This window comes from Papaver somniferum, chromosome 1 (assembly GCF_003573695.1).
Source record: "Papaver somniferum cultivar HN1 chromosome 1, ASM357369v1, whole genome shotgun sequence".
Lineage (NCBI taxonomy): Eukaryota > Viridiplantae > Streptophyta > Magnoliopsida > Ranunculales > Papaveraceae > Papaver > Papaver somniferum.
The window spans coordinates 53,360,501-53,372,732 of NC_039358.1; the positions used below are offsets into that span (position 1 = coordinate 53,360,501).

General features: G+C 37.9%; 2 protein-coding genes across 5 annotated transcripts; both read left to right on the top strand.

The window, feature by feature from the left end:
- The first annotated feature begins 552 nt into the window (after nucleotides 1-552).
- On the top strand, nucleotides 553-3,213 carry LOC113329026. 2 transcript variants are annotated; one of them, XM_026575996.1, is made up of 9 exons: nucleotides 553-941; nucleotides 1,018-1,208; nucleotides 1,315-1,590; nucleotides 1,674-1,732; nucleotides 1,828-1,864; nucleotides 1,953-2,024; nucleotides 2,159-2,309; nucleotides 2,397-2,567; nucleotides 2,661-3,213. In XM_026575996.1, the coding sequence occupies exons 1-9, from the start codon at nucleotides 732-734 to the stop codon at nucleotides 3,045-3,047; spliced, it is 1,554 nt and encodes a 517-aa protein (XP_026431781.1). In that variant the 5' UTR covers nucleotides 553-731; the 3' UTR covers nucleotides 3,048-3,213. The 2 variants fall into 2 exon arrangements, with proteins under 2 accessions (XP_026431781.1, XP_026431790.1); XM_026576005.1 differs by lacking the exon at nucleotides 1,953-2,024 and having other exon boundaries at nucleotides 705-941.
- A 1,068-nt stretch (nucleotides 3,214-4,281) lies between these two features.
- LOC113286939 lies at nucleotides 4,282-9,972 on the top strand. 3 transcript variants are annotated; one of them, XM_026535589.1, is made up of 3 exons: nucleotides 4,282-4,737; nucleotides 5,360-5,929; nucleotides 8,984-9,972. In XM_026535589.1, the coding sequence occupies exons 2-3, from the start codon at nucleotides 5,399-5,401 to the stop codon at nucleotides 9,833-9,835; spliced, it is 1,383 nt and encodes a 460-aa protein (XP_026391374.1). In that variant the 5' UTR covers nucleotides 4,282-4,737; nucleotides 5,360-5,398; the 3' UTR covers nucleotides 9,836-9,972. The 3 variants fall into 3 exon arrangements, with proteins under 3 accessions (XP_026391374.1, XP_026391387.1, XP_026391380.1); XM_026535602.1 differs by having other exon boundaries at nucleotides 4,283-4,737; nucleotides 5,512-5,929; XM_026535595.1 differs by lacking the exon at nucleotides 4,282-4,737 and having other exon boundaries at nucleotides 4,938-5,929.
- Nucleotides 9,973-12,232: the final 2,260 nt, after the last annotated feature.

A 12,232-nucleotide genomic window follows, 5' to 3' on the forward strand; every position in this document is an offset into this window, starting at 1 on the left:
AGCATATTTGTAAAAAATACTTAAACATACTCTCTTCTTTCCTTGCCTTAATAATTGTGCAAATTACAAATGGCTTAACTAATTAGGGACGGAGGGAGTATTTAATAATTTGTGAATCATATTTAATGAGTCAAATTTAAACAAATTATTAGTTGCATTAAGAAAAAGAGCATGAATTATGCTTTGCTTTATACATTAGATTCTCGCCCACACATGACATGATTGGGACTCTATTAACAAGTGGACTCTGAACAACTACTACTTCCGGTCAAGGATAATGAAATCTTTCCCTTCTCAAAAAGCTGTACGATCAGTAATGCACCTTCTTACAATCCCAAAAGGGCATCAAAAATGCACATAAAAGGCTATAAAAAAACAACTCTACCCTAAAACAGAGTTGCCTAAATTAGAACCTAAAATCACATGGGACTTGACAGTTTGACATGGTCAATACTCAAAAAACCACCATAAAAAAAATTTGTATTAAGAAAAAGTTTCAAGCCTCCTTCTTAATTCTTGCCTTGTTTCTTTCAACTCCAATAAAGTTAGAAAGGAGAAAATGCAAAACCAGAGGCCAAGGCAAAAGCTATACTTAGCTTAATGGATAAGTCTAAAAAGTTATACTCTGAATTTCCATTTCTTTCTGCTCTAATTAACCCCTTTCTAATATCATCTTTATCAAATGGCAATAGCTACATTATGGTTTGCTAATTAGCTCTAAATAATCCAAAATGTCTAAAACAAATCTGTTTTGCATTATTATTCTTTTCTCATCAATTTTTACACCAAATAAATCTACTCTGGTGCTGGGTTCTTCATCCCCTCCTGTTAATGGCAATGAGGAGGTGGTGATGAGAATGGTTTACGATAGACCAAATCCTCTCCATGGTTTCAAACATTACAATGGAGGTTACAACATTACAAACAGAGATTACTGGGCTGTAAGTTTATAAGCTTCTTTTTCTTTTTTTGTACTTCATTTTGATCAAAATTTCATTTTTTTTTTTGTTATTGCAGTCTGTTGCATTTACAGGAGTTCATGGATATGCAATGGCTGGAATTTGGGTTCTTGGGGGACTAGGACTTGGTGTTTCCTTGATTTTGAAGAATTGTTGCATGACAAGCAGATCTTCAAATATTGCAGATCATTCAAATTATTATTACATCATACCATTTTTCCTGCTCTTACTCTTCACATGTCTTGCCATGTAAGATTTTTGTGAATCTCTGTTTGAAACTCACCACATATGACTGGTGTAACTCTAGTGTAAGAAAATTTTGAATGTGAATTTCAAGTTTTTTGTGTTTCTGTAGAATTGGTTCTGGTTTTACTCTGGCTGCAAACAAGAATTTCTTTGGAAGAACAAAGAAGATGGAAGAATCAATACTAGGAGCAGCCGGGAATGCGCATCGGTCAATCAGAAAGGTGTCGAGAGCTATGAATGAAATGCAACGCCTTTTACGTCCGTATAATGAATCAGCATTTTCTCGGTTGAACTGGACATCAAGAAAGCTTCAAAGGGAGTCACAAAACATTCAACGCATAGTTGTCAAGAATCGGCACAAAATTGATCTTGCAACTCAAATTTTGTAAGGATATATCCAACCACTACTTATCTAGTCTAGTCCTTCCCAAATTTCTTGTTGTTTACTATTTGAAGTTCTCATTTCAGGCAGGGAGCAACAACCGGGGTCATAAGCATCAACATGGCACTTACTGTTTTTGCATTAGGTGAGCGCACATACCATGCAATTTTACCATCCAGTCCCGTGAAACAAAATCGTAGTCTTCGTACTAAACGGGTAACTTCTGTTTTATGGTTGCAGTTCTATTGTTGCTGCATTGGCGCCCTGGTCTCATCATGTAAGTACAAGTAGTAGTTAGTAGTAATCAAATTTCTAACGTGAATGAAAATTTTGTAATTTATTTTATTTCTTCTCTGTATTTTCAGGATTCTTGTTCTTTGTTGGATTTTAACGGTCCTTTGTTGGGTTCTGACTGGATTTCATTTCTTCCTTCATACGTAGGTACTTCATTTCTATCTTCATTTCCAGTTACAAATTGTCAATTCTATATGTGCTGCACATTGCCAGTTTTCTGCGGTATATCCTTCGAGCTTTGCAACAGATATGATTGTGGCTTTTCTTAAATATGCAGTTTCGTGGAGGATGCTTGTTCAGCTTTCAAGGAATTTGAACAAAACCCGAATAACAACAGTTTGAACTCCGTATTACCTTGCGTATCTCAGGCCTACGCGGATCACATCATGGTAGAAATCGGTTCTACAATCCATAAATTCATTAGCAAGGTAGTACACAAAACCACATCTCTTAAAGAAAGAAAGTAAGAAACTTTCCATTTGCAGAACTTCTGACAATTTGCTTGTTGGTTTCAGCTGAACACGAAAGTACAAGGCATGAGTCAAATTCTGGGATTAAGCGACAATGAAAGTGAATCACCTGGTGCAGTTTTGAAAGTATGCAACCCATTTTCAGGTGCACCAAACTTCTTCTACGATCCAAGTAATTGTTCAGCAAGCGCCATTCCTATCGGGGACATACCAAATGTAAGAATTCAAGCACCTAAAGTTTCCAGTTTTTCTTAATTAACACTTTGTTTCAAGGATACTCAATAGTTTGTTCTTAATTTGTTGTTGCAGGTCCTGGCAAAATTCACTTGCCATCAAAACCACAGCTCGAAAACAGGACCAGCGTCATGTAAAGGTGATCCTACGAAATTCATCACCGAGGCATTATACGACATGGCATGGGCATATACACAAACTGTCCAAGGACTAATAAACGTTTTTCCGGATTTACACAACTTAACGGAATGTACATTCGTGAAAGATACATTCTCCGACGTAGTATTACACCAATGCAGATCCCTTAAGATGTCTATCAAATTGTTGTGGGTATCAACTCTATCAGTTTCGACCGTTATGGTGGTTTTGTTATTAGTATGGGTAGTCAAAATGTTTCAAGACAGAGGAAGGAGTTTCTCTAGGTGCTCCTTGGTACCTAGATCAACAACAGTCAGTCAGTAGCTAGAAATACTTGTAGAAAATGTACATAGATATACTGCAGATTGTATATAACAGGAGGGTTTATACAAAAACAAAAGGAGTTGGAGTAATTCCATGATTTGTACAGCTTGATATGTAAAATAGAGAATCTGAGTGGTAAAAATGTTGAAAATGCTGAAACTGCAGTACGGGTAAAAATACGGCTTACAAAAACAAAAAAGCAAACCTTTGTAGTATTATCCGTTAAATTGCAGTCTGAAATGTTGGTCGGATTTCGGCAACCCCAAGACTGGCTGTATTTTACTGACATGAAGCAGGTGGTTTGCTGGAACCGACAGTAACACGTTTTCACGTGAATCATCTCAGACTCTTTAATCAAAATCATCCAAACTCTCCCCACATGTACGGTTAAGATTAATCCACACTAGCCTCCTCATAATTAAAAAAGTCTTTGATTAACAAGACAAAAGCATGGGTATTATTGTCATTTTATACCAACTAATCTCAAATAAGACTATGTGTCTTTAGTAGGGCTGTTCATGGTCGGTTTTGGTTCGGTTTCTAGCCAAACCAAAACCGAAATCAATACTATCGGTTTCTAAAAATCTAAACCAAACCAATCCATTAACCATTGGTTCGGTTTCCAAATGGTTCCAGCTGGTTTCGGTTTGTCCCAGTGATTTTTGGTTAACCAATAATTATGTCAAACGACTCAAACAAAAAAAAATTACACAAATTTACAGATAAAAGAAAAATATATCAAGAATAGTTAAAGCTTACTCTAAATGTAGAGATCAGAAGAAGATATATAACATATCTTAATTTAGTTATTGACAAACAAAAAAGAAGGAAGATGGGAAGAAGAAAGTCGAGTAGTAGCAATGACTGCTGTAATTAGGGGTGGAGAAGGGAGGCGACCGAGAGAAGGAGAAAGAGAAAGAGGGAGAGTATCACAATGAAATATTAGATTTAGGGTTTATATTTCTAAATTAATGAGTAGAATCTAATACTTGTAAAAGGTAGAAACTAAGTTTAAAAATTAACCAGTTTTTCATTGGTTTTTGGTTCGGTTTTAGAGGTCAAACCAAACCAAAACAAACATTATCGGTTTTCCACTTTCTACACCATAACTAATCCATTAATAAATGATTCGGTTTGATTTCTTCCTAATTGGTCTGATTCGATCCGATTCTAGCGGAAAACTGAAACCATGTTCAGCCCTAGTTTTTAGTGTTGTTGTCTTCTTCGATACAAAAAGTGTGAAGCAGTACAGTCCTAGATTAGATAGATTCTACCACAAAAGGGTGGTACAAAGAGTGAGTCAAGTGCATAAGAATTTAACCTAAAACTGCACTTTTGGTAAGAGAAAGGACAATTTTGGTGCTGTATAGATTTTGATTTGGTGGAGAGAAATCTTTGGTTTTAAGTAAGATCTAACTGAAATTAGTACTACTAACAACCAACAACTACTACTACTCCTTTATCTCTTCACTTTTTGCAGTAATAATTCAGGAAGAAGTAGAAATTATTGAAAGACAAGAAATGAGAGTTGAGAAGAAAGGGGTAGTAGTGTTGAGTGAGATTAATTATTTCTGGGGACTGGAATTTGATTGGATTAGACTTGTTGATTCTAAGGTCAATAAATGTTGCAAACACCGGCAGCATTATCATCAGCAATACTGATATAGGCTCATGAGAAAGATCTTATCAGGCAAGTTGCTCAACTCCTTCCTCTTTTTTTCTAGCCATTTACTTGTGTTTATAATGATATTTTTGGTGCAATTTCTATTTCAATTGTTTTAGTTTTTAAGCATGTTCTTGTTTTTTTTTCTTTTTTCTTTCTGTGGTTCTGAGATTGGCTTATCCTTGTTGTTAATGGTGTAGTGGTTGTATATTTTTTTGTACTGAATCCCTAATTAGGTGCCCTTTTTTGTTTGGTTTACCTCTATGTCGACCAAGAATAAATTTGTTTAGTTTTTGATTGCATCAGATTCTTTTCTTAATCATTGGGTGGTTGACAAAGAGAATTATTCCATTATAAAAAAAGAGAGAAAGGCAAGAGTGAGGGAATAAGTTACAGTATTTCTATGTTGAGGATGGTTTACTAAAGAAGCAAATTTGTAGAGGAAAAGGAGAAATTCACTCTTGGGTGTTTGTTTAGTTCTACAATTGTATTAGCATTTTGGGACTTTAACCTGAAATATACAGTTGATTTTCGGCTTTTCGTGTTCTTTATATAGTCGATGTTTATAATTCTCTTGTGAAATTTTTCGAAGTATTGGTCAATGGAAATGTAACTTAACTTTGATTTTTATCGGGTTGGATCTCGATAGGTTGCATTTTTTAAAATTGAGGAGATAAGGGGAACAAAAATGAGGGCGAGGAACAAACAAAGGAAACATAACAAATGGTCATTACATGCAATAGTGTGGAGTCTTGTGGGATGCGTTCTAATTCTCCATCTTTACTCCCTTGTTCATCACAGGGATGGGGTGGGAGAAGACGGCAAGGTCCATTTCAGTCCATTCCCGATGATTCATGAACTTGAAGAGATAGAGGAGGAACTTTTTCCGATGCCGTCAGCAAGGAGCAAACGGAACCCACGTGCTGAAAAGCGGAGGCCAAAGCGACATACAACATTGATTGAGGAATTCCTTGATGAGAATTCACAAATACGACATTTATTTTTTCCGGATCAAAAATCTGTAATAGACCCAAGGATTGGAACAGGGAATGATAGCCTTTATTTCTATCCTGGGAGGATATGGTTGGACACCGATGGAAATCCTATTCAAGCTCACGGTGGAGGGATTTTGTACGTTGAGAGAACTAGAACATATTATTGGTATGGAGAAAATAAAGATGGTCCCACCTACCATGCTCATGATCAAGCGCCTGCACGGGTAAGTTGACAGCTGAATTCATGGTGTTACAGATATTATATGTCATGCTAATCTTACTGCTATAACATTGTACACACTGAATGCTCCTACTCATGTTTCCAGTAACTGAAATATCTAAGTTTCTGCGTAGATGAACTAGATCAATTTTACTTTAGATTTACTTATGATGGTTATAGAGAAGAATGAAATTCTACTCTAAGTTTCTGAAATATCTAAGTTTCTGCCTTGTGCTGGTTGCCCAGGCTTGGTGAGCCGGTGTAAAATCTGCTATACTTTTATGAGATAGGATCTTTACGAGATAATATCTCTAGTCCTACCCTGACTTGCTCGGGACTAAAGGACTTCGGTTATCGGTTATAGAGAAGAATGAAATTCTACTCTAGATCAAAAGTAAAAGAATGAACTAGATCAAAAGTAAAAGAATGAAATTCTACTCTTGATCTTCTAACTGTCTTGCACTTCATCTATCAAGTCATTTCCACAAGATAGTTTATCTCTAAAATATAGATTGAATTGGATAGAAACACAAGAGTTGGGTTGCTGATGCTAGGCGAGTGGGACGAGGAACTGGCATGGGTGTTAAATCACAGCTTTTCTATTTGGTTACCAATAGTTTATTTTTCTTACTAGTAGTGGGAAAAACAACCCTTAACAGCTTCAATGCTTAAGATGAAAACTGGATAGGTTGTAGGGCCTCATAGGACAGGTATACATTTGATCCAAAAATTCTTTATACCCCCAAAATCTTGCTCCGAAATCCTTCCCACATGACCTGTCATCACGTCAGTGGTCCATTTCAATAATGGACCCACCTGTTTGCTCAAAGGAGGTGATGCCACATGATGGGGTAAAGACTTGGGGGCAAGTTTTGGTGGGTATGTAGCAAGATCGCATTTGATGTTAATTTTATGGCATCAAGAAGAACTGGTCCTGCAGAAAAAAGGGTGTCCTCAAAGGAGTATGGTTTTGAATTTTCTGGAAAATCAAATTGCTGTAATAAGATGAGCTTTTAGTGGTGTTATTTATACTGAATGGACCAGATCCAAAACAGTGAGTGAACACTACATTTAGGATTTGGGCATCTCTGTAGCCTAAAAAGGGTATTCAGATAAGTTTGTGAATGATGATGCATGTACAAAACCTGTCTTCTGATAACATGAAGTGGAAAGTGGAAGTCGAATTCCTTAGTCATTCAACACACAAGCTTGGGATATTTAGGTTGGTTAGAACAGTAATTTGTCAGTAATGTAGGTAGCTCTTTTAATGGTGATGTCGATGGAATGTTTGATCTTTCCACCTAGCACTACATTTCACTACACATCAAAGGAGTTCCAACAGTTTCTGTTTTAAAACTTATTGCAAATTGACGGAAAATGTTAACTGGAATTTGTGCTGGAGCTTTTTTCTCAGCTGCAATGTTAACTGAAATTTGTACTGGAAGCTTTTATCACAATTGCGTATAAAAATCTATGGTTAAGAAGAAGGGTAAAGAGGGAGAATTTTGCAAATTATAGGTAGAAGAAAATAGTGTTTTGGCCTTTCCAACCTTGTATTGCCCGTCATTCCAGATATGGATGGTAGGGGAGAGGAAAATAGTGTTTTGGCCTTCTCTAACCTGTGTCGTCTGTCATTCCAGATATGGATGGTAGGCCCACTTAGGTAATATTGTATTAGATTCGTTAGAAACTCATGATCCTAGCCCTTCTTGAAAACCGGTTTGCAAGGGAAGGATTGTCCAAGGTTTATTAACAGTAGACCCTAGATTGTTCAGGCTATGTGAGACTACTCTAGCACCCTCTCAACGACTAGGGGAATGTTGACTGAGTGACACGAAAACTACGACACAAGATGAGTGATACCGAAACCATGACAAGACAGAATTAAGTGGGGTGCAAAGTTGGTTTTGATCATGTGTCATGGCTTCTGTGCCTCTCTGTCTTTATTATACTAGTCATTCAGAGGGGTGTTAGAATAGTCCCACATCGCCTGGATGAGCTGGACTTCTGCTGTTAATAGACCTTGGATAATTCTTCTTTTGCAAGCTGGTTTTCAAGGAGAGTTGGGTCCATGAATTTACAACAAGGTTTATTTATTATTATTTACATTTGCATGGAGTGTTAGATCCATGAGATGATAACTATCAAGAGAGCAAGATAACAAGATAGCAAGATCTTGATCTTGAATGAGTCTCAAGAGCTATCATGTGCAATATGTTTCTGCCTCTTGACTACTTTCCTGTGGCTGCATCTCTAGAGCTATTATTATGTGCAATATGTTTCTTCCTCTGAGTGCTCTCTGGCTGCAAATGTGCAATATGTTTCTCTCTTGACTACTCTCCTGTGGCTACATCTCAAGAGCTATTATCGTGTGCAATATGTTTCTGCCTGTGAGTACTCTCTGGCTGCAAAGGAGATCATCTTCTTGACAGAAATTACTTTATCACGTGGCTAAGAAGGTTCCCTGACAACTCCTGAGAATTTGTCAGCACATGAATGAATAAGTAATAACCTGTTGGTACTTCTGTAAAGGTGATTTCTTGGCACAAGGGATTCAAAAGTTCAAGATTGGCTTGTAACTTTAAAAAACTGCCTCTTGGTTCCTAGTTCAATAAATATATGCGTTCGCATCTGGAAGAAATCCAAAGAACAGATAATAGGCTTTCCAGATAAATATCACAAATGTTTTTCGTGAATGTCTGTCTAGACATTCATTTGTACAATGTGTTCACCTTGTGTAATTTATTACATGCCGTGGAATGCCCAATCTTATATTCCGTATGTTGGAACTTGGAAAATGTTTAGACCTGTTTTTTTCCCCTATATGACTACATCTTGAAATGTTAGTGTGATGCCTGGATTCTTTCACCGCTTTGATTAGGTTGAAGATCATTTACAGGGTTGGTACGACTGAATTAATAAACAACAGGAATGGTTGAGTTACCTGAATTTGATAAGTACATTGGTTACTGGTTAGAATCAGTTTTGCTCATTCATCTCTAGATTAGTTCCAAATCCGTTGTGTAAGTGCATTGTAATAGGTCTCCTGTTCTTTCAGGTTGACATAGTTGGAGTCAGTTGTTACTCTTCCAAGGACTTGTGGACGTGGAAGAACGAGGGAATTGTGCTGGCAGGAGAAGAAACAGATCTGAACCATGATCTCCACAAACTCAACGTGCTAGAGAGACCCAAGGTGATATACAATGACTACACAAGAAAGTATGTAATGTGGATGCATGTTGATGATGCTAATTACACCAAAGCCTCCACTGGTATTGCAGTTAGCGACTACCCAACAGGCCCATTTGAATACCTCTACAGTAAACGACCTCACGGCTTCGAAAGCAGAGATATGACAATCTTCAAAGACGACACAGGCATTGCCTACATAATTTACTCTTCTGAAGATAACAGTGAACTTCACATCGGGCCACTCACAGATGATTATTTGGACGTCACCCGGGTAATGAGAAGGATTCTTATAGGGCAACACAGGGAAGCTCCTGCATTGTTCAAATGTCAAGGAACTTATTACATGATTACATCAGGTTGCACCGGATGGGCACCAAATGAAGCACTTGCACATGCAGCTGATTCCATGATGGGTCCATGGGAAACCATGGGAAACCCTTGTTTAGGGGGGAACAAGATCTTCAGACAAACAACATTCTTTGCTCAGAGCACATATGTAGTTCCTTTGGCAGGCTTTCCAGGTTCATATTTATTTATGGCTGACCGATGGAACCCAGCTAATCTAAGTAATTCAAGGTATATATGGCTACCCTTGATTGTTGGGGGAGCTGTCGATGAACCTCTCGAGTATAACTTTGGTTTCCCATTATGGGATAGAGTGTCAATATACTGGCATAAGCGTTGGCGCCTTCCTGATCGTTGGTGGGCTGCACAGTAATCTCTTGGAACCATTTTGATTGGTTTCTTCAGTATCAATAGAATCTTACCATTTGATTAATAACTTCACTAATAGTGAATTGTGATAATATTGGAGTTCTTATTCCCCTGTAATCAATAAGCATATTCTTTCAAGCATGCTCAGTGTCTGTCTGCTAAACCAGAATTTAGTAGTTATGGTGCACAGGGCACTTGTTGGTCAAATAGTTCACAGCATGCTGCATAACTGGTAGTCAAAACTCACGGTCATTCTCTCATGGTGCTGCGCAGACTGCACAACTCACAAGATTGATCTCTAATAAAACATGCGGTTGACATCCTTTATGCTGTGTAGATGGACACTACTTTTTTTTGGTTTTAAATGTTGTTAGTCGGCTTTTGTCCAGAGTTTCGTAGGACCTTACTGCTCTGATTGTCTAGTTAGTGCCGTAGTGCAGCAAGAAAGTGGAAAACATCTGATACTGACCTAACCTAACAAATGAGTCTAGCTTGAATGTGGGTTGAACCAAGTCCGAGGCAAGGTCCTACTTAACAGTGTTTCTCACTTTGCAAAAATTTCCTTACAGTCTGAGCAGAGCACTGTTAAAATTTCCTTTCAATTGCTAAATCATATCATATCTAGAAAGTCTAGGTTGCAAATTGCAATGGAGTATGGACTTTTAGAGCGTCCACAGTGGTGCAAGTATAACTAAAGACTAAAGACTAAAAAAGAAGACCAAATTTGGGTTTGATCCGTCCTGTGGCGTAGCGGGTGACGAGTAAATTTGGTCGCGCGTTGATATAAAGTCCGCTTCATCGTCCAGCGTAGATAAAGATTACGTCTGGCATGGGGCGTTGATAAAGATAACGCCTGGTATGGGGCGTTGATAAAGATAACGCCTGGTATGGGGCGTGAACTATAGCAACGCCTGGTGTGTGGGACGGAGATTATACGTTCGCCCGGGTTCAAAAAAAAAATAAAAAAAAATGGGGCGTTGATAAAGACAACACCCCAAGCAAATTTCCTAAAGTTTTAAAACTTTAGGCGTTGACTATATAAACGCCTGTTGCCCGCGTTAACTTTACGTACGCCCAACGGGGCGTACATTTAACCAACGCCCCATCCAGGCGTACATTTAACCAACGCCTGTTCGTTGGGCGTTAACTATACGAGTGCCTGATGAGTGGCGTAGACTATATCAACGTCCGTGGTGTAGGCGGAGATTATATAAACGCCTGACTATATTTTGGTTTGGTCTTGGTCGCCGACCAAATTTGGTCTGGTTTTTACTCTTTGATCAAATTTTGATCGATAGTCCATCCCACTGCGCCAGCCCACTGGATCAAATATTTGGGTTTACTCGTCCACTGCAGTTGCTCTTAGTTACTCCAAAAACAAGAACACAAAATGAAAAGAAAAAAAGATGGAAATGGATACTGAAATCTGAACAGTGTTTAGTTCTTTTTCTGTTGCTGTGGTGAACTTATTTTGTTGGCTCAATAACGACTAAACATGAATTTTTATGGTTACGTAGGCTACACCAAATTTGACACAGTATTTAGGTTTCAACAGGAAACGAGAAAACACCATTACATGCCGACTAAAATTTGTAGAGGTAACTTTTAGCAAGAAAGCAAATCTGGAACCAAGAAAGTGATGACTGATTAACTGTTTCAATAGTAGTGAACCAAAGTCTATGTCGTAACCGACTGTTGATATCATGTGACCCGAAAGATGCATCGTGGCTCTAAATCTACACGATTACTAAGTGTGGGTACCACTATTAGCGGGGCATATACAAATCCATAAGACAAGGTAATCCTGACCGTTGGATCCTGGATTAGTATTCGCCTTTAGCAAATGTGGTACCAACCCTAGTTAGTAAGTTCGCGAATGATTCGCGAATCATTCGCGAATTTTTCCGTATCACGAAATTTACCGTTTTATTCGCGTACGTTTGCAACTCCGAACCCAAGTCGCGTATTATGTGGCATTCCCGGATTATTCGCGAACCGTTCACGAATTTTACGTATTCCGAATGATACGTCCGCTTAATTCGCCATAAATTCTTTAGCTTTTACTTTTCAAAGACTCCACTTTTTGGGCTTTACTGCCTTCCGAGCATACACGACCGAATATTAGACGTGTTGTAATATTTATGAAACAAAAACGACTGAAGAGATTTGAAGGCGAAGGTGAGAGAGATCTCAAACTCACTAACCAAGAATCTAAACCACCATACGACGTCCTCTTGGATAACTAATGTTGTATATATTATTAATATCATCATATTAAGTTTATTTTTTCTTTAAATAACTCACACATATGCATAAAAATTGGTCCATGACCTTATAGATACAAATTATTTATTATATATAGATACCGAATTTTCAGAGCCGAACTCACATTTATAAATCG